The sequence below is a fragment of the Malaclemys terrapin genome, chromosome 22 (assembly GCF_027887155.1).
Source record: "Malaclemys terrapin pileata isolate rMalTer1 chromosome 22, rMalTer1.hap1, whole genome shotgun sequence".
NCBI classification, from domain to species: domain Eukaryota; kingdom Metazoa; phylum Chordata; order Testudines; family Emydidae; genus Malaclemys; species Malaclemys terrapin.
This window is the reverse complement of record NC_071526.1, coordinates 9,067,038-9,092,545: the sequence shown is the minus strand read 5'-3', so window position 1 is coordinate 9,092,545 and position 25,508 is coordinate 9,067,038. Positions and strand designations below refer to the sequence as shown.

The 25,508-nt window shown below is 54.4% G+C and overlaps 1 protein-coding gene across 1 annotated transcript; it reads left to right on the top strand.

Moving 5' to 3' along the window:
- The first annotated feature begins 255 nt into the window (after nt 1-255).
- SESN2 (sestrin 2) lies at nt 256-24,930 on the top strand. The gene is made up of 10 exons (XM_054011932.1): nt 256-972; nt 12,954-13,019; nt 15,869-16,066; nt 16,992-17,174; nt 17,656-17,868; nt 19,054-19,204; nt 19,707-19,825; nt 20,168-20,358; nt 20,799-20,943; nt 21,803-24,930. Exons 1-10 carry the CDS (start codon nt 880-882, stop codon nt 21,887-21,889), a joined length of 1,446 nt encoding a protein of 481 aa, XP_053867907.1. The 5' UTR covers nt 256-879; the 3' UTR covers nt 21,890-24,930.
- Nucleotides 24,931-25,508: the final 578 nt, after the last annotated feature.

The following is a 25,508-nucleotide window of genomic DNA, read 5'->3' as shown; positions in this document are numbered from 1 at the left end:
TACCAACACTGCTTATGACACCCCTCCCACACACACTTTTTTTCAAACCACTTTAAGCTCTGTACAGAGGCAGGTGGCTAGATTTTGATCTCAGGAACATGGATGCACCTTGCGATAGGGACCTTTTATAAATACTTTCAGTGGTAAGGGCTTTTTCCCCTTCCTTGTTCCTCTCGAACCTCTCATCCACTCCAACCCCCTCCCCCCCCCCAGGAGGATCAAGATTTATCTCAGTATACTTCTCCAAAGAAAACTAAGAAATCCCGTGATGAGGGCGGTACAACCCCACGCGTGTCTTTGTTGCATTCAAATGGCAGCGTTCAGCCCTCACTACCCGCAACACTTGCACCCACTTCTCAGCCACGGAGGTCTGCTCTGCCCCAAAGCAGTAAACAGCGGTTGAAACTAGCATTCCCAAAATCCCACGCGGCTCTGTCCTTTCCTATTGGAGGAGAAGTTTAGGGGGCTGAGTCATGGCTCCTCCTCCTGTAAAGCGATTGGGCCCGTGGGCCGCCGTTCCGCCCGCCTATAGCTTTATGAGAGAGCAGCTGGGGGGGCGCGCCCGAGCCGCGGGTCAGTACTACGTGCGCTCCCGCGGGTTCTGCTGGGCTGGTCCGGTGGGTTGCTGAGCCCCGGGGCGCTCTAGAACGCTGGTGCGCCCGGACGTTCCAGAACCCTGCAGCGTTCGGACGTTCGACCGTAGAACCCCGGGACACCGACCCGCTGTTGTTGCCGCCGCCGTGAAACTGACGCCTCCGCGGGCTGCCCGATCCGCTATGCACCTTCACCCTCCGGACAGATAACCAGAGCCGCGGAGCGAGCCCCGAGCGCAGCGCGTCTCCCCCCACCCCGCCGAGTGCCGCCACCCCGAACAGCACCATGATTGTTGCAGGCTCCGATTGCTGCGGCGGCGGCACGGGCATCAAGGGCTATTTACCCTGCGAGCAATGTGGTGATTTGAGGAATAAGGAGGTAATGGAAGGGGGAATACCCCGTCTTTTCTTTCTTCTTTTTTTTTTTTCCGGGAGCGGGGGAGGGCCTTCGCGATCACTTTCCAGTGTCGTCCTCTCTTCTGCTGCCCTGAGCTGTAACTTAGGAGCTGTTTACTTTTCCAGTCTTCGTGATTTGGGGAGGGGGGCGCTCCAGATCCAGCCTGGTTGCGTAAGGGATTCGGTAACGATTCTGACATGGTTTTAGCCCAGTTGCATCAGCTAGTGGACTGGGGATGCAAGAGGGGCGTGAGGTTGCCATACCAGTGACGAATATGAGCGCGCTACCTGCCGTGATGAATCCTAGATCCGATGGGCAAACAGCTTTGCAGTGTCTTGCCTGTGTAGCGAGCTGAGGTCTGTGTCTCTCTCTCGACATCTCTCGTTCTTTGGAGGCAAATCAAAGTTTCCATTTGACTTGTTGTTTGGCGAAGAGGGCGCAAGTACAGACATGCCCCAAAGGGGCTAACCAAGAAGTCTCATGTTAGGAGGGTCGGGGAATGGGTGGTTAGCCAATGTGGCAACAGATCAGGGGGATTGAGACCACTTTTAAGAATCGCTCTTCCTGACTTCTGAGAGTAGAAGCAGAATTAAAAAGCAACTAACTAACTATACCTTCCCTTCCCAAAGAAGTTTTCCCGACCCCAGTTCCATGTTTTATTATTTTATTTGTATTCTTTTGAATGTCCTGGCTTTAATACACCTGGGTCACTTTGAAAAACCTGGCAGGGCTCATTAAGGTTTTCTTTAGCCTCCAGCCTTAACTCCAGTTTAAGAAAAGGATCTCCCTCCCTTCCTCCCTCCCCCATCGTTTTCCCCTCCTTCAAAGATGTGAAGGAGATGAGTAATCTCCTCTGGGTTACAGAAACCTCCTTTGACTCTAAATGGTTAAATTCTAAATCGGGATTCTCAACCTCCTTGGGTTCCAAATGGCCCTTTCATAATATTTACCCACTTGGCTCTTGGGCAGGGAATTTTATGATCTTAAGGCACAGCTGCCATCTTCAGTGTCCACATTCAGTGGGCCCAAGTGCATGCAGGCAGAGCCCTCCACATGCACTTCGCTCCCTTTTGCTAAGGCCGTGGGGACCGCCTGTTTGGAAGTGCTCCCAAGAAGTTAAAATGTGGCTTGTGCCTTGCGGGGTGCTGAGGACCATACAGTAACTAAAAGCTTTCTTGAGGAGGGGGTGGGGTTGGGTTTGAGGGCCCTGAGAAACTTCGGGTGGGTGAAAAGGGGGGGGACCAGCTCTCTATTGTCTGAGGAGAGAAGTACATTAAAATAATCTTTTGTTACATGGGGAAGAGGCAGGTGCAGATAAGAAGGGCAAACAGAATAGAACCGGTTGATGGGCCCTGTGCAGTTTCTCGACTTGGTTTCCATGCACTCTTCACTGTTTTGGCCCCATCTGGGCACCTTGGGGGCTCAGTAGTTTGAGACAAGCTCTGCGTGCAGGAATAATAGCCTAAAAAGATGACAGAAGCTGGGAGGGGAAACTGAGGCATAGAAAGGGGTAGCGGTTTAACCAAAGCTGCCCAGCAGGTTGGTGCCAGAGTAGGGAATAGATGGCACAATATCCAAGTTTCCCAAGTGCCCGTCCAGTGATTCTTGGCACACTAGTAAGGTCCAGTAGTTACATAGAGACCTTGGTTATTTTCAGGCACTGTGCTTGTTTTTGAAGAGGGCAGAACTGAATCCTCTTGTGAACAGAACTTCATTGTGCAGAAAACGTTTGTGTCTCATGTAGACCTGGATGGGGGTGGGCAAGAATACAAACTTTCTCTTCCCTGACCTCTGCTAGGGAGTATTCAAAATAGATTGGAGGCGCTTGGAATTTGGTGCTAGTCCACAAATGGGTTTGGGACTTGGGAGTGGCATAGAGGAGCAATCACTGTGTCAGAGCCTGAAGTGCTCTGTAGTTGGTGCTTCTAAGATTTTATTATTAATCCTGTTAATTGTGCAGTGCCTAAGGATCAGCCATTGTGCTAGGCGCTGTACAGAGTTGCAGACAGTCCTTCTCCGGAAGCATTTCCAGTGTAAATATACTAGACAGACCCAGGGTGGGGGGAAGAGGTAGACACACAAGCAGAGCGAACAATGTCATGGCAGCAAATTGTATGTTAATTCCATGAGTTTTGTTTTTTAAGCTAGGTTAGGTAGGAGGGGGATGAGCTAAGTGGGAAGAAAAGTGAAGAGAGAGGGGACATTAATGGAAAAGGGGGTGGGGTCAGGGGTTGCAAAGTGCTTTAGAAACACCAGAGAGACAAGCGGCAAAGAGTCCTGTGGCACCTTATTGACTAACAGACCTATTGGAGCATGAGCTTTATGAGAGAGACAAGGTGGGTGAGATAATATCTTTTACTGGACCAACTTCTGTTGGTGAGAGAGACAAGCTTTCAAACTTATACAGAGCTCTTCTTCAGGTCTGGTCAGTATCACAGCTAAATGCAAGATAGCACAGATTGTTTAGCAGAAGTAGTTTGCACATATTGTAAGGGACCATTCAATTTAGAGTGGTCCATTAACACCTCTGCAGTCATAGGAAAAAAGAGGGGGGTTAGAGGGTTACAGATTGTTGTAATAAGCCATAAATCCAGAGTTTACCATGAATGGTTCCTTGGAATGTGTGTTAACTACTTACACTAAACAATCTGTTCCATCTCGCATTTAGCTGTGACACTTGGAATACCTTTCCCAGACCTGAAGAAGAGCTGTATGGCTTGAAAGCTCTCGCCAACAGAAGTTGGTCCTATAAAAGAGATTCTCTCACCCAGCTGGTCTCGCTAATATCTTGGAACCCACAAGGCTACAACTACACTACAGAGGGGTTCTCAAACTGGGTGTCATGACCCCTCAGGGGGTCACAGAGGGTATTACGTGGGGGGTCGTGAGCTGAGCAAGCTGGTGACAGAGGCAGGAATGGAACCCAGGAGTCTGTATGTTCAGGCATGTGGTTTAATTACTAGAGGATGCTTCATCTTAACAATACTAATGCAACTCTGAATCTGCCAGTCCCATGGGTGGCCCATCACATCCCTTCTCCTCTAGAGTCTAGCATCTTCCTTGCCTGAAGGCCAGTGCGCCAACACTAGAGCCGTTCAAAACTGTGGAAATTCCAAAGCTTCAGCAAAAACCTTGCCACGTTTTCTCGGTCTTTCAACCAAATACATGACATGACGGGCTGAAATCTTTCGAATTTCAGAATGTTGACCATTTAAATGGGGGGGGAAAATATTATTTTATAAAAAATAAGGACACTTTCCTCTGGATATTTTTGCATTTCCCCCACCCCAATCAGCTCTACTCCAGACATAGAGGAATTGGGGCTCCCACTCAGAAGCTGTGGCGTTTTGTCCCCAAATTAATACACTGTAGCTTTTAAGTAATAAGTAGAGGTTGATCCTAGAAAGGGAATGCAGCTGGAAACCTCTGGGCGGCAATGAAGAACCTATATTAAAAAAAAAAAATCCCACATGATGTGAGGACGCAAGATAGGAAAAGCTGTCTAGGAATGTTTAAATAATGAATACTTAGCAATGAATGAGACGCAGTGAAACTGTTAGTGTAACGCTGATCTCTGCAGGCGGGGATCAGAACTGCTTAGCTGTCTGTCTTAGGCCATGCACTGCTCACCCAAAAGAGATACCCTTTCATCTCAACTGTTAAGCGTAGGAGGGGTTGAGTTCTGTGCTTCCTCAAATACGGTGAAGCCATCATGAAATTCTTTAGTCCCAATACAATGATCTGCACTTTTAGAGAACCTTTCATTTTGAGAAGTGCATTGAGATTCATGGACAGGAACTAGGCTGCCCAAACATGCTGGCGTAGTGGGTACAGGATCTGTAGGGTTTCACTTCACCCACCATGGAGATGCAGCCAGCTCTGGGTTGCACACTGATGTTGGGTAGTGGTTCAGGCCTACAACTGAAGAATACTGTAACCAGTTGAAATGGCAAGTGGGGCATTTTTAGGGAGGCGGAGTGCAATAACCAGAGCTGGGATACAGCAAGGACACTTCCTCACCCCTTCACAAAAAGGGTCAAGAGATTGTCTAATGTTCCATCCAATTCATCACTATGTCTGAGGCTAGGTCTATCACTGACCTCGGTATAACTTGCATTGCTCAGGGGTGTGAATAAGCTCCCCCCTGAGAGACATAAGTTACACCCACCTAAGCACCGGTTTGGATGGGAGAGCTCACCCACTAACATAGCTTGTGGAGGTGGATTTATTATGCCAACGGGGGAGCTCCTTCCTGTCAGCAGAGTGTCTTCACCACATGTGCTACAGCAGCTGCATGGATGTAGCATTTCTAGTGTAGATTAGGCCTGACTTTCCTATCGCTGCTCCCTCCCTGCTCCTCTCCAGTTTCCATTCATTTGCCTGTATAGATGGTAGTTGGCTTTGAAACATGTTGGGATCCTTTTTTGTATAAACAGACCATCGATAATAAACTGGTTTTCTGGTACAGGCAGTAATTCTGTTTGCTTAATCTTTTGGTGTCCTTCTCAGGCACGCTCCTTGCCAGGACCTCGCTAAGCTTTGGCAGGGCTGACACCCCACAGTTCACCAGGTGGCACCAGAGTTTCCATGCCCAGTCAGACCATTAGCGCTTGTTTGCTGGGTGTCCTGTCTGCCGGAGCAGCTGACGCCAGATCTTTCAGTGGAGGATGGAACTCATCTGTGCCCCCAAGTAGTTAAAGCACAGGCCTCTGGAAATCAGGAGACCTGGCATAAGCTGTTGTGGCCTCAGGCGAATCAGGAAGGTGGCACCATGCCTCCGCTTCCCTTTTTGTTGAACGGGGTAATGCATTAGAGGGTGATGGAGCATTAACTGGCCAAAGGGAACCATAATGCACCAAATTAATAAACACAAGATCCACAGTGAAACGAACAAATCTCCATGCTCAGCATGTCTGAACAATGACTACAATGCAACATCACAGGTGACTAATAAAGGGGGGAGGGTAGAAGAGAATTGTGCTGACATCACTGGTGGAGAGTAGCTAAAATAAGTACAGCTGATTACCCATTGGTTCTTCAAGGTATTTTGTTTCATGCTATCAGAATGTTCTCCTTTTGAAGAGCCATCTGGCACCTCTGACTGGGTGTCAACACCTCCTGGGGTGAAACATGCAGGGTGAATTGCATCACAGGAAACCTGCTCGTTTGTTTGTAACACACAGCAGCCAGGTGCAGAAGCAGCCTTGTAAATAGGGAAGGAAGAAGGGACAGGCAGCCCAGAGGGGAACTGCTGTTGAAGGGAGTATCAGGACTGAATTGGGGGTCTGCAAAGGGGGGGTGTGGCGGAGGAGATGGCGAATTGGGTAGTCTGGCTGGCTGGGCCGCAGGAGGGAGTTGGGAATATAGTAAAGGTGATTTTGGAAGATGGGGTCTTAAGCAGCAAAGGAAACATTAGCTGCCTAGGACAGGTTGGTCATCAATGGGTGATGCCAAAGTGTATTTAGTGGGATGCTTCTTGGAGGTGGGGTCACTGGAGCAGATCTACTGTATATAAAGGCTTTTGACCTACAGCTGAGGAATACATCCAGAGTGGATTGCTTCTGGGCAGGGGAAAGGGGGTGCACAGAGCGTCTCTGCTGGGCTGTTGGGTGACTACAGTGGGGATTAATACTTCCTCAGGGTGTCCTTTGCTCTTTCTCCTTCTCTTTTTGCCTGAGTGAGTTGGTTTTGGGGATCGTGCTGGGAAGGGCAGGGGCTTGCTGTGTGTTTCTGTTTTTGCTGGGATTTTCCATGGGAACCTTGGGGATCAGGTGCCCAACTCCCCTGGAATTCAGTGGGATTTGGAGGCCTGACTAACTCCCTTTGGTTGCCTTTGACCAGCTCAGTTGTCCTTTGGACCATAGAGACACTGATCACCCCTCTTCCCCCATTGCCCTTCTTAACTTGTCTGTCTCCAGCTGCTGATGTGCAGCTAGTGGTGCTCCGGGCCTTCAGAAAACTGCCAACATTCCTTCCTGCGAGGAGAGTGAGACATGCCAGCCCGACCATGTAACTTCCTGTTTGTCAAGGAAGTGCTGTAATTTGATTGGCACTCTTGCTTTGCTGCAAACATGAGCTCCTGCCAGACTCCTCCTTGGGCATGTGGCAACCCATACCCTGGAATGGACTGGTGTAAACCTGGCCTCCTTGGATTCTTGAAGAACCAGGATTGGCAGAGATCACTAGGTGGCATCTGTTTCCCTTTTTGCCAGAAGCTGGGAATGGGCGACAGGGGATGGATCACTCGATGATTCCCTGTTCTGTTCATTCTCCCTGGGGCACCTGGCATTGGCCATTGTCAGAAGACAGGATACTGGTCTAGATGGACCTTTGATCTGACCCAGTATGGCCGTTCTTATGTTCTAATCTCCCAGAACTATTCAGTCATACTGGCCACGTTGGATCAGAACTATGCTAACTACAACCACCTTGCACCTGCGTGTTGCTACCAGGCTTAGTTTCCATGACCAAAGTGGACAGGGTTTTTTTTGTTCTTTAAAAGAGCTAGTCTGTCGGACATCTGTCCATGAGAAATATCTAATGCACCTGTCACTGTGGTACATAGCTATTGATCAACAAAAGATCAGAAGAGGCATTGAGGGGTTGTAGATAGCTGAGAAATTGATATTCTAGGTTCCTCCTGAGTCCAGATGATTGGAGAGGAGATATGGGTAGAGTACTTCAGCCAGCTACAGTTTATAAGCATAATCTGTTTGAGGATGTGGGGCAGATCGGAACTAAGACCTTAGTTTCAGTGAAGCACTTGAGCGTGCATTTAACTTTAAATCCCGAAGCAGTCCACGGAAATCAACAGGTCTATTAACCTGTTCAAAGTTCTGCATGGGATTATGTACTTTGCTGAATTCAGGCAAAGGGAAAGAAGGGATAACTTAAGGACTTGTTTGCACTGGGACTTTTGCACCGGTGTAACTGCCCAGGTTGGGCGAGACTGGTGTGACTTATACTGGGGTGGCTTATGCTGTTACAGCGACACCAGTGCAGAAATCCCCAGTATCAGCCCCTCCCTTGGAGGAAATGGTGTAAGAAAAGTAAAGGAGTTCTGAAAGGTCTGAAGAATGGTGAGTGAGCTTACAGGTGAGCTGGAGGAACTGAGTGTAATGAACTTCAGCAGAAATTGGGTGACTACATGGAAAGAAATGTAAATTGACAGGAATACATGGTTGAATGATAAACATGAAGGGCTGGATAATAATCACACGTAGCTCTTCAGTAGTGCTTTTCATCAGTCAATCTTGAAGTGCTTTACAAAGGTCAGTGTCCTCATCCCCATTTTAAAGATGGGGAAACTGAGGCACAAGGGTGAAGTGACTTGCCCGAGGGCACCCAGCAGGACTGTGGCAGAGCCCTCTTGGGACACGCAGTCTGCCTCCCAAACAGGCTCAAGCCCTTCATGAGATCCTGTGCTTCCTCTAGAAATAAACACAAAGCTGGCCAAGCAGTGCTTGGGAGCAACCCTTGCTCTTCGGTGGAGGGCAGGAGAGACTCTTGCTGATTGGCATTTGCAGTAGTGGGGTTTATTGCCCAGGGCGTGTTTACACCCTTGCTTCGTTCTGCTCGCTTTGTCTAAAGGTGCCTGACTGGGGTGGTGTGTGACTAATGGTTTTTTCTGTGTGCAGTTTGCCATAGAAATATCAGAATTGGCCAGTGTTGCTGCAGAGGTGGGTGCGTGCATGTGTGTGTGTGTGAGCAGAGGAGTTTTGTGAACTGTCCCCTTTAGAGAACAGGCAGGGATGTTGAATCTTTACCAGATAGCCTTTTTCCCAAATGTTCCCTGGGCATTGGAGTTACCCAGTGGTGGGGGTTCCGACTTACCTATGCCCTCTCCTCGCATTTTAATCATTTCTGAATAAAATCTTATCTTCTGCTCCCACGGCACAAGGGACTGAAAGCTGGGGAACTCCATGAGTTCTCTGGTCCCATAGAACCTCGAGGGTAGACGAGAGGTGAATTTCCAATGTGGGGAAAAATGAGCAGGATTTATTTTTCTCTTGCAGTGTGTCCACTATAAAGGAAAAAAGCAAACCAGTCCAGTTCCCCTCTCTTCCACCTTCCCCTACACTTCCGCGGGGAGTCTTTTAAAGCTGGCTCTAGCTATCCCAAGTCCCTGTGTGATGTGGCCCTTTACCCCTCCAGCCCATACCCTTGGCTAATGCAGGTTCTCCAGTCTTGGGTTTTAATCCTAGAGTCTGCTAGGCAAGATTGCTGCCCGCAGCAGGTAACATCACCATGAACTTTAGTAACCCTGGTAGGCTGGGGTGACAGCCTGGTGTGATTGGCTGACTTGAATGTCTGGTGAAAACCAGCAACCTGGTTCAGTTAGGGGTCACAATGTGGGCTAGTTCCCTCTTGACCCGGCTTGTCTGCTTCCTCCTCTAGATGCTCTATGCCTGCTCTTGTCATTGGACTTGGCTGAGAAACTGCCCTGAGTCCCTCTGAGCTGTTACTTGTGAGGGAGGGCAAAGGTTAGCCTGCAAAAGCACCTGGCATGTGTCTCTCGGCCAGGGCTTGGCTTGGGTCCGTCCTGTGCAGTGTCCACTAGCAGTCCGCCTGTGTCTGGGGGTGGAAGCTCATGAACCCTTTGATTCTGTCGCATCCCCCTTCTAGCTAGGCCTGGTGTGTCGCTCTCACATGGTCTTAACAAGTAGGAAATGTCATGTGCGTGGCCCACGTGCATTTGAACTGTTTGGAGGGAGGGAGGGGGGGGGGGCGGCTATGTTCCGTGTGTTGATAGGACCTGATTGGGGGTTAGATTCGTGGCCCTTAGGGTCCCTTCTAATTCTATGATCCTTTGCGCCTGTTCTCCACTGAGCGTGTTGTCTGCCGATCACGCTCTGCTGTACGGATTGTTCAGTGCAGGAGCAGGTTACCTAGGGAGGTTGTGGAATCCCCATCCTTCAGGACAGGTTGGACAAGCACCTGATCGATCCTTGGCCCTGCATCAGCGTGGGGCGGGATGGACTCCTCCAGCCCAACATTTCTGTGATTTCTAATGTGTTTGTTTTAATGCCCTTGCCTTAAAGCAGTTTTACCTTTTAGAGGCTGAAGATAGAGATTTGAAGCTGTGGTTCCAAAGGCAACATGGAGCGGTAGGAATTTGGGGTGACTTTACCATGGAGCGGATCAATTCCTTGCTAAGTGCTATGCCGACTCCTGGTACAAGGCAGTTCCCTCCTCAGGGAACTCACAGTCAAAGTTTGGGTTTAAAGAAAAATATTTCTCTGTTGGTTAAGGCTCTGGGAATCCAGAGTTTGTGGACAGTCTCTTCACTGATCAGTTCCTCACCTGTAAAATATTCCCCATCTCATGCAGATAATAATACCCCCTTTCCTCCATCCTCTTAGACTGTGAGCACTTTGGGGTAGGGGCTATCCCTCACCTGGTCTGGAGCTCTGATTTCGGCTGGTACCTCCAGGCGCTATTGTGATCCAAGCAATGCGTTTCCCCCTAGGTTTTGAAAAATGGTACACGAATAAGATGCTCTTGTGTGAAAGTGAAATGAGCAAGTCTAGTGAACTGGGTGAAATACAAAAGAGAGAAGCATGGGAACAGAAGTACCGTAGCGCAGAGAGTTAGTCAGCATGTTACGAGTGAGGCAGCTTTAAATGAGCCCTTCTCCTCAACATCTCTAGGTCTTTGCTTCTCTCTCGCCCTTTCCCAGTGCCCTTGCTCTCCTCCAGCTTCAGAAAACTGTCTTTTACATTTTAAATCCCCTCCCAACCGCAGCTGGCCTGCTGTCACCGTGAGTTCAACCCAGGGGCACAAGTGGCTGCAATCCGGTGGAGCTTTACACCAAATGGAGAAGTTTGTGGCTTAATTCTGGAGCGAGTGCACCAAGCCTTTGGAACGGCTCTGTGCAACAAGGTGGGGACAGTCCCCCTATGTGCCCGGGATGCGTTCCCCTTGGTAGAGAGCCTTGAGCCGCAGTTTCAGATCTCTGGGACTTTGCCCTCCAAAAGAAACAATTGGGTACAGTGCAGTTGACTGTGTGAGGGAAGAGACCTGAACCTGAGTTTCTGTCCGCTTGAAATCGGGGCTTAAAGATCTTTGCAAAAGTTGAAGGGCTTTGCCCAAGAGTTTTTGCTCAAGGTTTGTTTGTTCTCCCTTTCTTCCCCGTGCTCTGTGTGGCATACTGTCCTCCACCCCAGAAGTGGCTGCATTTGAGAGGTGATGTCTGTGTACAGTTTGGGACCTTGTGGAGTGAGTGTCACTCCAGTAGCCACTAGGCGCTGAATGGCCCATCCTGATCCTGCTCTCAAACACCTACCCCTCCCACACACACCCCTGGAGGGCAAAGGCAGCGGTCCCCGGAGCATTTACCTGGAGGGATCCCCTCCTGAAAAGCAGCTTTAGGGACTGAGGAGAAGCATTTGTTTGGAATATACCAGTGCCCTCTGCAGCTATGCATCCCACCCTCTTCCTCCTTGCTCCTCCCCCTGCAAAAGCATTCACACCCGTGGTTCTTGAATACCTAAAGCATCCCCCAAAACAACAAGGAGTCTGGTGGCACCTTAAAGACTAACAGATTTATTTGGGCATAAGCACCATTCAAAGCTAGCTGCCTGGGCATTGTCTGTGAGAGCCCTGTGGCCTCAGAGTATGGCCCCAGGGTGACCTTCAGGGCATTAGGGTGGGGAATTTGGGCTTCTGCATTGCCTGGCTTGAGGTTGTTGGCTGTCTCACTCTAACTGTTCTTCGATTATGTTTGGGGGGATTCATTTTCTGGTATGTTCCTTGTTACATCAAGGGCTTCTAGCCCATTTGGATGGGGAATCTATATTCATGTGCATTTGCTCACTCCCAAACCCTCCTCCAAACAACTTAAACCACCCTCACTCTCGCTGAGTGAGACATGCTTCCCTAAGCCCCGGCCCACATAATTCACAAGCAACATACGTGTGTTCTCCCCGCTTGTTGGCAAAGATTGATGGCGAAACTCGCCAGGCACAGATCCCGCCATCAATGGCAGGTGCCAAACCTGAGTGGTGTTGTGACCCCGCGTGCCAGGTCGCAGTGCCACCCGCTGCCAGCCCAGACATGAGCAGTTCTGTGGGTGCGTTTGAACCCATGTTAAAGCTGTCTATGCTATCATGTCTCAGTGCCTTGATTTCCCTCCCCCCACCCTCCGCAGGGTGCTCCAGGTAACGTAAGACCCAACACCACATAAATAATTAAAACCACTGGACATCTCAAGTGAGCAAAGGGCCTCTTGTAATGCCATTCTGCTCTTTTAATTTGCGTACTCATGGGTCCCATAACGTGGCCCTAAACCTCCAGCCCCCAGCTGAACTGGCCCTTCCACCTTTACATTCCCTTTTGTGTATCCGAAAATCGGGGGAGGGGGGTTTAAACCCAGCTTAAAAAAAACCAACCCTCCAGTTCACTGGAAAGTGAAATGCAATAGAAGCTGTCCTGATGTCAGACTAGCTGTGTGAAGCAAAGCTTTCTATGTAACAGAGCCATGCTATTTCATCAGGCAGCACAAGTGCCTGTTAGACGCCCCAGCCCTGCTAAGGGATATCCCTTGAAGCAATTCTGTCACATTTAAAAGGTTATCTTCCGCCTCCTGGCCAGAGGCATCATGTGGGCGGGTGGCTGGTAAGTTGCAGCACCTCTGCTGGGGCTGCTGGCTCATATGGAGGTGTGCCTGATGCAAACCCACTTGAGGAATTGCTGCAGGCTTGTTTGGAGGAGGGTGCACAGACAGAGCAGCTCCGGATACCTGGCTACTTTGGGGACTTGTCTGATGAGGTAACTGCATGAGTCACCCCTTCCTGTCCCACTGCCTTCACCTGGCGGGAGGCGTGACACCAGCTCTGATTTGTCCCTCCTCTGGAGAGAAGGCAAGCAGCTCTCACCCTGGCAGGATTGGGACGGCCCCGATTTCTTTCAGCGCCACACTGGGCAATGTCTTAAAGTCGATTCCTTTTTTTTTTCTTTCCTAGGACAGAGGAATAAAAATCCCCCGGCAGCTGGGAAGAGGCCCAAGTTCCTTCATCCCCGTGGAGGAGGTAGGATATGGGGGCAAATTGATTTCTTTCTGAGGCTCCTGGGGGCAGATGTGTTCCCGACTCTCTGGGGCTGGGGCCGTGGGGGAGGCTGGGGGTCTGATTTCCAGCTCCTGTTTGCCAGGGTGGGAGAGCTATGGTGATAGCGAACTGTCTGACTACTTAGTGTGTGGGGGAGGATCTCTGTTTGATCCACCTCGGCGCCCCAACCAGCTGAGCAGCCTGGAAGAGGGATGGGAAGGAGTGTGTCCTTGTGGATCAGTGCCAGTGGGAATACCCGGCTGCCCCATAGATTGGAATGGGAGCCGTTGCGGGGAGGTGGTATGAGATTCCCCTTCATTCGCTTTCTGCCCACCCGTCCCACCATGGCCTGTCGCGCTCAGGAGCGAGCTGCTCCAGCACGTGGGATGGCGAGAGTCGGGTACAGGTGGTGAGGAAGCAGCAAGGCACAGGCCTGGTGCATGGCACAAGAGGGCCCCTTGTGACAGCAAACCCTGGGCAGGCCGGGAGGAAGAGGTTCTTGCTTGCCACCTGCCTGGGGATAGAGGTCTGGCTGTGTGCTCGGAGCGGAAGAGTGCTGGCCTCCGTGGCCTCTGGCTCTCAGCAGGCTGCACGGGGCTTCTCCAAAAAGATGGAGACCTGCCTAGGTTCCTGTGCCCGGGAAGAAAGATTTCTTCTCTCCCCGGCCCCCCATGTGGGGAGGCCACAGGACGGGGGATCTTGGTCAGAAACGTCCAGGGGAAACGCCACAGTCTAGTGGCTGGGCAGGGGTCTGAGTTGTGACCCGGATTTGTCTCGTGGCCTCCCCCTGCATTCACTGCTCCTCTGAGCCTCGTGTGGAAACAGGGCAGTGTCCCTTGATCCCCAGATGGCAGGTGCAGCGAGGCGTCGCTCCAGTCAGGTGACTCTGTGCCCAGTTGGGGGGTGGGGGACTTGTCGATATCCTCTTGGCCAGGGGTTCTCAACCTCTTTCTTTCTGAGGCCCCCCCAGTATGTTCTAAAAACTCCACGGCCCAGCTGTGCCCCAACATCTGCTTTTCTGCATTTAAAAGCCAGGGCTGGTGTTAGGGGGTAGCAAGCAGAGCAGTTGCCCAGGGCCCCATTCCACAGGGCCCCCCACAAAGCTACATTGCTCAGGCTTCAGGTGGGGAGGCTCAGGGCCCCGGGCTTCAGCCCCATGTGGTGGAGCTTTGGCTTTCTGCCCTAAGCCCCAGCGAGTCTAATGCTGGCCCTGCTTGGAGGCCCCCCTGAAACCTGCTCAAGACCCCCTAGGGGCCCCCAGTTGAGAACTACTGCTGTAGGCAAAGGGGCTGCCTGGCCCCTGGGTGCACTCGCGGGCCCTTCGGAAGAGCTGGGCGCTTGCTTCCCTTGGCTCCGTGCAGCAAGACAGGGGCTTTCCATATCACTCTGCTGTCGTCATCGCTTGATTTGTCCAGCGACCTTCACCGCACTGCTCACAAACAATGAGCTAATTGCAGCCCATCCGATTGCATCATCCGCCTTTCTAGTCCGGGGCGGGGGCCCAAGGACGGTGATTAAACAACTCCTAATCGCCCTGCTATGAGACTGAGAATTGCTCTGGTTCTGATGCCCTCTGGGCAGGTAGCCACCTCCTCCTGATTCAACACTGGCACCTCCCAGCAGACCTGTCGAGCCTTGGCTGGCCAGCAGCCATATCGCTGTGTTCCTTCCCGGGCTGGCTGCACGGACAGTTTCTTCTACCACTGACGTCAGGGTGCGGAGCTGGGCACCCGCCACTCCTTATCAGGGCTCTCTTGTTGTTGTAACCCATTGTAACCCGGCGGGCCGTGTGCTGGGGGGTGTGGCGGGGGAGGAGACGGCATGCGGAGGGTAGCTCGAACAAACAGATCTGTTGCATCAGCTGGCGGGGCGCCAGGCCTGCTGCAGGAAACAGATCGAGCCCTTCTCGAGCTGGGTTTCTATTGGTTCCTCCCCAAAGCCCTGGGGAGCCTGGAGAGGTGGGGCAATCGCGCTGTTAACGATCGAGCGCAGCCAGTGCTGACAGCCCTAGGAAGATAAGATGGGCTCTGCAGGGCGTTCGCTGCGCCAGGGACTGCAGAGAGGCGAGCTGGGCAACAGGCTTGCTCCAGGGCGCACAGCATGGGTGCCTGAGCTCGGCAGTTCCCGGGGCCTGGCTCTGCCCTCGGCCTCGGCTGCGTTTGGCTATAATTAGTCCATGTTTGTATTGAACCTAGAAACCACAGCCCTGGACCAGGCCCTCGTTACACTAGGTGCGGTACAAACATACCAAGAGTCCGTGCCCCAGGGAGCTTGCAATAGAAGGGTATTAGTTCCTCCCGGCTTTATAGGGTCTCTTCCCAGCACTGCCACGGCTGACTCGGCAGGACTCTAGGCACTTAGCTTACCCTCTTGTCTAAAACTGGGGTGACTGGTCCTGACCTCCTGGGGGGCTTTGTGGCCTGATGACTGTAACGTGCCTCTAGGCCTGTAGATAAAAGGAGCTGCCTATGTAATCCCTAGCGCTCTCTAAGAGCTAAGTGGTATTACTGTGTGCAGAGCATTGTTCTCCATGCTTGTTACTGAAGAGCCCCAAAACAAAGCCATTGTTCCCTGTAGCCCAGACCTCCCGAACTCCTGCCCCTGCCGGCAGTGGGGCGGCTGGAGGGTTAGGGGGCAATCGGTGTGTTGAAATGACCCTGATGCAAGTGGTGACCTCGGGGGACGGGCCTGGATGGTTAGCTGGGAAGCTTGTGCTGTTAGCACTTGGGTCGGGGCAGTTGCCTGCCTGACCCCCATTGTGTCCCACGATAAATGGGGATGGGAGCCTCCTGGGGCAGCTGCATTCTCAGCGTGTCTCTCTCTCCCCGCAGATCCTGCAGGAGGGCACGGAGCGGGCCCAGCGGCAGCTCTTCATTGAGGCCTTCGTCTCTGCTGGGAGGGTGGATAACATCACCATGGTGATGGGGCTGCACCCGGAGTACCTGGCCAGCTTCTGGAAGACACAGTACCTGCTGCTGCACCTGGATGGGCCCTTGCCTTACCACAAGCGCCACTACATCGCCATCATGGTAAGCGCCTCTGGTGGGAGGCAGGCGCTCGGGTCCTGTGGGCCAGGGTGCCGTGGGGGAGGGTTGGGAACGGGTGAGTATCTGCCTGTAGGAGCACAGTTCATAGCGCTTTAGGGCGTGGAATTGGGAGTAGGGGGGTAGAACTGAGCAGCGGTAAATCTGGGGCTGCATATCAGGAACAACTTGCTAAGAGTGAGATCAATCGGGCCCCGGCTGGGGTCTCCTGGGCTGGGGAAAGAGACCAGGGAAGCATCAGAACTGCCCTGGCTTAAGTCCATGTAAAGACTCCACTGGCCAAAGCGCTCGTGCGTCGTTCCCAAATCCCTGAAAGCTGAGCCCGGCCTCAGGAAAACAAATTCCATTCTCCCTGCAGCCCCGTCCTGTTGCTAAAGGCCTCTCCATGGTAACGGATACACCTACCCACCCCAGCCCCTGGATAGCCCTTGAGGAACAACCCTTGCTCAGGACAACACTGGTGGGGATCTTCCTAATCTGATCTGTCCTGCTTTGAGCACTCCCATCGTTAACGGTGTTGGCATGCAAAGTAGTGTGGGCATCCGAGTTGGCACCCAGTGAAAAGAACGGGGCAGTTCGTACCTCAGCGCTGTCCTTTCAGGCTCTCGGCAGATGCCCCTGGATCAGTTACACTTGGATCACGTTTGGAAGGTTTTCTAAAGCAGAGCAGCTAGAGACCAACTTTTCCTCTCATTAGAAAGACAGCTGAGAAGCTGGAGAACAACTGAGGTGTGTCCGTGTCCCCCAATCCATCCCACATCCCAGGCTTGGGGGCACGCGGCCCTGGAGACTGTGCAGAAGGGAAATGCCCTGGGTGACCTGGGTCGGGGGAGAACCCGCTAGGTGATGTGCTCTCTCCCATCTCAAAGGTCCTTACCATAGTCGCTGTCTCCTCTGCCCTCACCCCCAGGCAGCGGCCAGGCACCAGTGTTCCTACCTGGTTGGCTTCCACGTGGCGGAGTTCCTGAAGGTGGGTGGGAACCCGGGCTGGCTACAAGGCCTGCACTGTGCCCCCCAGAAACTGAGGAACCTCAACGAAATCAACAAGATCCTGGCTCACCGGCCCTGGCTCATCACCAAGGAGCACATAGAGGTGAGTGCGAGGGGAGCTGTGGTGTATGCCCAGCAATAAGCAACCTGAGGGGCTGCTTGTCCCTCTTCTGTGGCCCAGCAGTGAAGGGGGGAAAGGGGAGCTTGGTGTCGTGCTCGTACCTGGGATGCGCCACCCTGAACTGAAGGATGCAGAGCAGTGCGGGAGGGGAGCCTATGGCTCTGGGCTCTCCTTCAGCTGAGCGAGCAGCTGCGTTTCCTGGCTTGTGGGGAGGAATGAGGGGGGGGCACCACCCTTCTGAAGGCCCTTCCTATTGCCCTCCTTCCTCCTCCCCTTTGTGATTCTGCGACCAGAGGTGCTGACACAGGCATGGGGCACAAGGGGGCTGAGGATCGGCAGTGGTCTCTGCCCTGCTCCCCTCTACCTGCCCCGCACTGGGTCTGTTGGGGGAGGGGGATATACTCGCCGCATGCGTCCCCTCTGGGGAAGAGCTGACCAGGGAACGTGTGCGCGCGCATTTCAGGCCCTCCTGAAGACGGGCGAGAACAGCTGGTCCCTGGCAGAGCTCATCCAGGCCCTGGTGCTCCTCACGCACTACCACTCGCTCGCCTCCTTCGTGTTCGGCTGCGGCATCAACCTGGAGACCGACCAGGAGGGGGGGCATGCCTTCCAGCTGCCTTCACCACGCAGCTGCGACAGCAGCCCAGCCTCAGAGGACGGAGTGAGCGGCTCCAGCGTAAGTCGGGGGCCCTCGAGCTTCCCTCCTGTCCATGCATAGCTGGTGTCCGGTAGAGCCACCCACCCAGCCGTGGAAGAGCTGGGATGGAGGTTGCAGAACGCTAGGGGTTAGGGAAGGGGTCTGTCTTCTCTCCTCCCACCCCTCCCCGATCTCAGCACGCCGGTCTGGAGCTTGACATCCTGGGAATTGCTCTGGGTTCTTCCATTCGGTAACACGCTGTTCATTGCCTCCAGGCCACTGAAACAGTGGGACTGGTCCAGGCAGTTATGACATGAAAAATCGGGAAGGGTTTCCTGGTGCTGCCTGGTGGTCCCGTCATGGGATGGATGGGTTAGGAGCTCGGCCAGTCAGCTCCCAGGCTTTCCATGTGCTGGTCACGGCAGTTAGTTCCGGAGCCTGGTGCGAAGGACTACCGGGGAGGGGGTTATATCTGCAGCGCTGCAAACCCTTCCCCAACCAAACCCCAGGAGAGCAGGTGCACCCCCATTCCTGCTGAGATTGCAGCAGGCTAACGCCCAAACTGCCTCTGACCCAGCTGCAGTGCCTGCTCTGCGGATGTGGCTTCTTTATGGCCTCTTACAGCCCCAAGGAGCATCCAAGGGCTGCCATCCACCGTGCCTTCCTCACAGACCCCAGTGTAGGGGTGGATTGGGAGCGGGGCTTAGTGAGAAGATGGAGAAGTGGCTGGAACCTTTTGCATTGCAGCTATTCAGGGTGGTTCAGCAACCCATAGGCAGCATGGGGAGGCAAACCATACATTAGAGCAGCCCTGAGGCTGCTCTAAGTGACACTGGCGGCTGCACCAGGCCCTGGAGTCAAATCTGGGAGGTGTAAAGGTGACTTACCCCTTCCCTTGGGCTGAGCCTTCTCTGCAGTGTCTCCTTAGGGGTGTAGCACAGAATCTAGCCCACAGTAGATAGAGGCACAGGGCCCCGGGTCGTACCTGAATAGTGTTGGGCACAGTGCCAGCTTGGCATCACACCATAGGGATGAACGAAGCCCCAGAGAATGTCCCATTGCCAGCAGCCGATTGCTCTGGATAACAGGCATGTGGTCCCTCCAAGGGCTCCTCTCTGCACCTCAATAAAGGGGGTGTTTTGTGCTTGGAATGAAGTTGGCTGCATCCCTCTCCCAGCCGCTGTTGGTGCTGACCCTGCCTGCTCGCTCTCTCCCCGTGCCCAGGGCAAAGATGCCATGCAAGAGGTGGAGGTGCTGATGGCGAGGATGAAGCTGCTTCAGGAGTGCCAGCTGGAGGAGGAGGGGGTCACACAGGAGGAGATGGAAACCCGCTTCGAGCTGGAGAAGACGGAGAGCTTGCTTGTGGCCCCTTCGGGTGAGGAGGGAGGACGGGGCAGGCGAGAGGCAGAGGCACACGTCCCAGCCAGGTCCAAAGGGGCTCGGTGGCTCTTCTGCATGGGCCATAGCCTGTCACTGGCTTAGCTTGGGGGGTGGGAAGGACAAGGCCTCTCTGCCATGGTGCTGCTGCATGATGCTCAGATGCTGTCAGGAGAGGGGGGAGAAATCGTCCCTGGGGGGACTGCCAGCAGCTCCCTCCACACTGGCTCGGCTCCGCTCCCTGAGCGGGGAAGGGCTGTCACAGATTCCTGCTGTCGGATGTAATTATCTCCGGGGTAATCAGTGAACAGTGCGGTGTGCGTTAATTGCACCTCCCATTAGGGCAGATCACGGCAGCAGGTTTGCTCTGCAGAGGACTGTGCCGGTGACTCAAAGCTGAGGAGTAACGTGGGAGGTGGCTCTGGGGTTTCTTGGGTGGCTCTTTGCTGCGGGGCAGCGATAGGCACTAACGTCCCTGTGGGCTTTTGTGTCCCATCCAGTCGACATTGCTGAGCACGCTCTGCCTCCCAACGTCCTGTGCTTCGTGGAGGATCCGGAGTTTGGATACAAGGATTTCACTAGGAAAGGAGAGCAGGCCCCACCCACCTTCCGAGCTCAGGTACCTCCTGCGGGCCGCGCTCCCCTGATACAGCCACCCGGCGGCCGCGGGGAGGGGAGAGACATGGAGCAGCAGGACAGTCTGAGGGGCCTCTGATCCCGTTGAGGACTGTGGGGCCATACTTGGGGCTGGCAACGGTCTGTGGGCCTGGCCCTGGGTTAGCCATCGCCAGCCGGTCCCTTTCCGGGGAGCTGTGTCCTATGCCCCAAGCTCATGTTTTCTCTGGAGGCCCGACCCCAAGCCCACGGAGAGACTCCCACTCCTGTGGATGGGGTACTGGGCCAGGCCCTTTGCTCCTGTCGGGGTCTTGGAGCCTCTGTCCCAGCATCCTTCTCCTGGCAGGATTACACCTGGGAAGACCACGGCTACTCGCTGATTAACCGCCTGTACCCTGACATGGGGCAGCTGCTGGACGAGAAGTTCCAGGTCGTCTATAACCTGACCTACAACACCATTGCCATGCACAGCGGGGTGGACACCACCATGCTCCGCAGGGCCATCTGGAATTACATTCACTGCGTCTTCGGCATCAGGTAGGGAACTGGGGAGCCGCTGAGCCCATGGTGCCTTCAGACACACCCACTTCTCCTCTCCCCTCTTTTCTTGGTTGCCCCAGGCCTGTTGTCTAGATACTCCAGCTGAGCTGTTATCAGAGGGTCCCTGGGAACAGGCTTTGGGGCCAGGTTCGAATCCAGCCAATGGGCAGCCGTGACCAAAGCCCTGCCCATCTGCAGTAAGCTGGTGGTCTTGGTCCAGTTACTCTGGGCACAGTTGTGTGTGGATGGCCTGCTGGGGTCATCTCGCTCCTAGGCCCTGTCCCTGCGGTCGGGACGCAGACCCGTTGTGATGGGGAGGGGAGTTCAGACGCCAGGGCTGCCGGAGGGGGAGGGAAGGAAGGGAGGAGGAGCTGGGCTTAGACCCTGTGGCCCTGGTCTCCTCTCAGGGTAATGTGGATTCTCCCCTCCCCTCCTAGATACGACGACTATGACTACGGGGAGGTGAACCAGCTCCTGGAGCGCAGCTTGAAAGTCTACATCAAAACTGTGGCCTGCTACCCAGAGAAAGCCACCAGGCGGATGTACACCCACTTCTGGAGACACTTCAAGCACTCCGAGAAGGTGCGTCCCCTCGCCGCCCCGGCGTGGGGGCAACCCTGACACCAGGAGCAGGGCTAGGCACTGAGGTGGTCTCTTAATGAGGGGAGTGAATGAGCAAAGCGGAGCAGCTTGTCACAGCCACGCTGGTCCCAGGCAGGGCCAGCGCTCAGCAATTGCTAGGGCCCCAAGCAGCTCAGTGGGGGCCCCCTGTTAATTATTAGTCGGGGGGGACCCTGAAACGATTCCTGCTTGGAGCCCCCAGTGGGCTAGCGCTGGCCCAGGCCCCTGTGCTCATCCTACCCTCACTGTTGTGGCACTGGCATGGGGGGTTGTCCCTTCTGGAAGATCTCCCCAGATCCTGGCAGTGATCCCTCTGTCCAGTCAGTGCCCAGCCTGACCCAGTCAGGGCCGGCTCCAGGGTTTTGGCCGCCCCAAGCAGCCAAACAAAAACAAAACCAAAAAAGCCGCGATCGTGATCTGCGGCAGCAATTCAGCGGGAGCTCCTTCGCTCCGAGCGGGAGTGAGGGACCGTCCGCCAAATTGCCGCCGAACAGCTGGACGTGCCGCCCCTCTCCAAAGTGGCCACCCCAAGCACCTGCTTGGTAAGCTGGTGCCTGGAGCAGGCCCTGGACCCAGTGGCTGCTGCCTGCGGCTTTGGGGGAAGGTGTGCGGGGAGAACCCAGAATCCACCAGGACCATTGTGCAGCCCTACACGGGGGGGGGAGAGGGGATCCTCCATCCGTTTGCTGTCCTAGGCTCTCCCCGGGCCCTGATGGATCCCGACTTCCCCTCGCGTTCCCGTTTCGTGGCAGGAAGGGGAGGTGGCAGGCCGCAATGTCACTGCACGTCTCCCCCTGAGCACCGTCTCCTTCTGTTCCAGGTGCACGTGAACCTGCTCCTGCTGGAGGCCCGGATGCAGGCGGCCCTGCTGTACGCGCTGAGAGCCATCACCCGCTACATGACCTGACAGGGCTGCGCTCCCCACGCCTTGCCAGGGACGCGACGCGCTGCGGGGGAGCCTGACTTCACCGACGTGGGTTTGGGATCCGTCGGGAAATACTCTGGGCCCCTTGGAGCGATGGGCCCGGGGGGCTCCTCCCCCCACTCTCCCTGGGGCTGTTAGACACCGAACTGCTCAGCCCCTTCCCCGTGTAACGAAGAACCGCCTCCACCATGCCCAGTGTTCCCATGGATACTGCCCGGCAGGAGCCGTCCTGGGGCCTGTCAGCCGGGCCGCCGGCCGGGGCCGGACTCCACAGCAGGACTCTTGTGCTGCCGTGAAGCGGACGTGCCTTTATAGTGTTAGCGTGTAACGAAATCAGACTGAGCTCCCTCCCTCCCTCGCTGGCTGCTGCCCCCTCTGTGCCGCGCACGCCCGTCCTGAGCCTGGTGACTAGTGCAATGGACAGCAGAGAACTGAGCTGCCGGGCCTGGGGCTGCTGAGGGGAAGGGCAGGGCCTTGCCTCGTACCAAAGGGCGCTTTGCCGGCGGGCTTACCCGGCTCCCACGAACGTGCGTCTCTCTTCTCCCTGCCCCCATGGCCCGGCGTGGCCTCTCCGCGTGTGTTGATGTAAGGCTGAGAGCCGTCCCGCCGGGCACTGGCCATCTCCCACGGGGCCCAGTGGGGAGGGCCAAGGGCACAAATTCCCCCAGCCCCATGCTGCTGCCACGGCCACCACACTACATTTCTTCTTGGCCAAGTGCCCCCTGCTTCTGCTCTCCAGAGCTCTGCTGCACTGAATGCCTTTGGGCTGGGGATGGAGGGAGATCGGGGCACGGGTGGGATGCCCCTGTCTGTGGGGCTGTTCTGCGCAGCCCCTGCCTCAAAGGGCGGGCAGGTGCTTGTCCGGGTAGGGTAACCTGAAGCCCACAGCCTCTTGTGCAGTACTCAGCCCTGCAGACATGCCCCAGTCGGGCCGTGCGCTGGGTGTGAGCGTCTCTGCCCGGGCAGTAGAGTTTGGGCCGGAAGCTCCTGCTGTCAGGGCCTGGGGGAGAGCCCCTGTGGACGTGATCCCCTGCACTGCTGACAGGGGTCTCCAGTTCAGGGCTTGGAAGTGCCCAGTAGAAGCAGGTCTTGTCTGGGGGTGGCAGGCTGCAGCAACCTGGGCGCGTTTGTCTTGCACATATCCTGTGCCCTCATGGTTCATGGCGTGTGCAACTCTGGCTCCCCTTCTTCTGCTCAGCGCGGGGTGGGGGGGTCTGTGCCATGTGTGCAGAGAGCTAAAGGGTGAAACCTCCCCAGAACGTGTGTCCCTCCCACTCCTGGCACCAGGCCGCCCTAGCCACGCACGGAGGTTCGAAACTGTGAAGCAAACTTGGAGGCTGCTCTCTTCATCTCTTGCTACTTGTACCTGGCTTCATCCTGAAACCAGCCTCATCCGCTCACCCCACCCACCTCCGTCCCCTCTCTCAAGTGTCTCGCGTTTCAGCCCCCTAGTTACCTACGTCCCTCCCATGTCAGGCACCCTGTCCTCTGTGCTGCTGAAAAGTCTTGTCTCCGAAATAGCCCTTGCTCTGAGGTCCTAGGTTGCAGGCGGTGTGTGCTGGAGGTGGGGAGCATACACTGTGTGATGCTTTCTGAACGAGGCCTTTTTCTTTGTGCCTGTGGTTTTGGGTCCGTTTTACACAGTGTCCCATGTCTGTTCTTGGTAGGTCGAGAGGCCCTGAGGGTAAATTCGCCCTCAGCGAGGCCTATGTCCCGCTTACCGCCCTCTGTTCTGAAGCGGGACGTAGGTGGTGCATCAGCCTAATGCTAGAACCTCTGCACATGGGTGAGTTTCCCTCCTCTTGCCAAAGACAGAGGGACCATTTGCCTCTTGAGTCCACCCAGGAGGTGCTGTGAGCAGCTCCACTGTGGACTCCACACCAGAACCAAGCATTCATTGCAGGAGTCAAACTGGGTGGAGATTTTCAGGGTCTTTCTTAATTGTTGTCAATATTTCAATTAGCTAGAAACACAAACGAAATCAGCCTGACTTGCCGGCTGCTGCAAGAGAGACTGCAAAGGGGGCAAATGCTTCTGGGGTGATGTCCACTTAGAACCAGGCATAGAGCAATTGAAACTTACGACTCACTTTTTCTGCCCGGGGGCAGATCTTCTCTGGTCACGTTCCTTTTTTTTGGAAAGCATTACACGGTGCAGGATATGGTGTGTTCTACATGCTGCATTGTAAAGCAAGGACTATGTACACGCACCCTTGGGGTACAATGCACGTGTGTAATACGTATGTGTATAATATATACACTCCATTGTAAAGCAAGGTTTGTGTACAAACAGCCCTATGTTTGTGTATCTTTTATTTTATTTTTTACACACACACACACACACGTCCCTTGCTCTGGCAATGCAGAGTGTTGTGGGTGTCTCCTTTTCTCTGGCTAGAGGCAATCCCTTTTCACAAGCATGGGACCTCTCTTCCCCCACTGTAGCACTGCACATTCTGGCAGCTGATGAACTCAAGACGGTTAGCACTGTTTGAGATGGGCTGCCCCTGCTCCTTCAAGCCAGCTTCTCTCCCACGCCCGTGTGCGAGGTGACATGTGCTTGCCCTGCTGGAAGGCTTGCACAGGGTAAGCTCTGGACAGCAGTATCCATTTGGGTTTGAAGTTGGCCAGACCCCGTATGCCAGTAGGGAGGGATGGGAGACTGGAGTGTGTGAGACTTTGGAGGGGTGGGGGGAGGGGTGAAGCAGATGTCTGTAGCTTTATCCAGATGTGCCACAACATTTCACACTCGTGCAGGTCACTGTGAAATGCCCACTGTCTGAGCTTTGCCGGTCGGCAGCCGTTCCCTCCTTCCCACTCTTGCTTTCCCTGGAGTGACTAGTGTGTGGAGCTGACAGCCCCGCCTGTCGCTGTGGTGAAGGACCGGTCGCAGAGCCGTCATTCTGTGTAAGTTATTGTTTTTGGATGGGTTTCCTCCCAAGTGGGGGTGAAAATGCTGATTGTTGTGACTTTGTTGCCAATTCTGTTTTGATGAGAAATAAAGTTGACTTTTTTTTTCCCAAATGCCTGTTAATTTCCTTCCCCGGGCGCTCTGCTTCGAATCACACGCCTGCGTCCGAAACTAGCTAGAGCAATGGGTCTGCTCTGCCTTCCTGGAGAGTGAAACTCCCCCCAGGGCAGAGAGCCCCCACTAGGCCTCGGCTCCACGTGACCCTTGTTCAGTGCACGCTGGAAAATCTGGCCGCTTGTGAAGGTACCTAAAACAGGAGCTGAGCTCTCGGGTCCGTCGCGTCCCAAGTGCAGGGGATGTGTGTCAGCCGCGTGCCAGCCCTCTGCCGACGGCTGCGTGTCCGCCATCACGAACTTCGGCAGAGCAAAGCAAAAGCCGTTCCATGATTAGCACTGTGGCAGCTGAAAGCAGGATCGGGGCCTATTGTACTGAGGCACAGCCCCTGCCCTAAAGAGCCCACCGCCTAACAAGACAGGAGCGTTCCTGGGGATTTTAAGTGTTTGTTTCACTCCGGTTCCTACTGCCTTTTGAATTTTGTCTCCATCACTGGCCTGAGTGCTCAGTCACAGCAGCTTTCAAAGTCCTGGGCTTAACCCATTTGCAGGAGCCAAATTTGAAATGTACCTGTGCC

Coding starts and splice junctions, on each gene's coding strand:
- SESN2 (XM_054011932.1), top strand. CDS start 880: ATGATTGTTGCAGGCTCCGATTGCTGCGGCGGCGGCACGGGCATCAAG. Junction 19,826..20,167: donor CACCCACCTTCCGAGCTCAG/GTACCTCCTGCG, acceptor TTCTCCTGGCAG/GATTACACCTGGGAAGACCA. Junction 20,944..21,802: donor ACTTCAAGCACTCCGAGAAG/GTGCGTCCCCTC, acceptor CTTCTGTTCCAG/GTGCACGTGAACCTGCTCCT.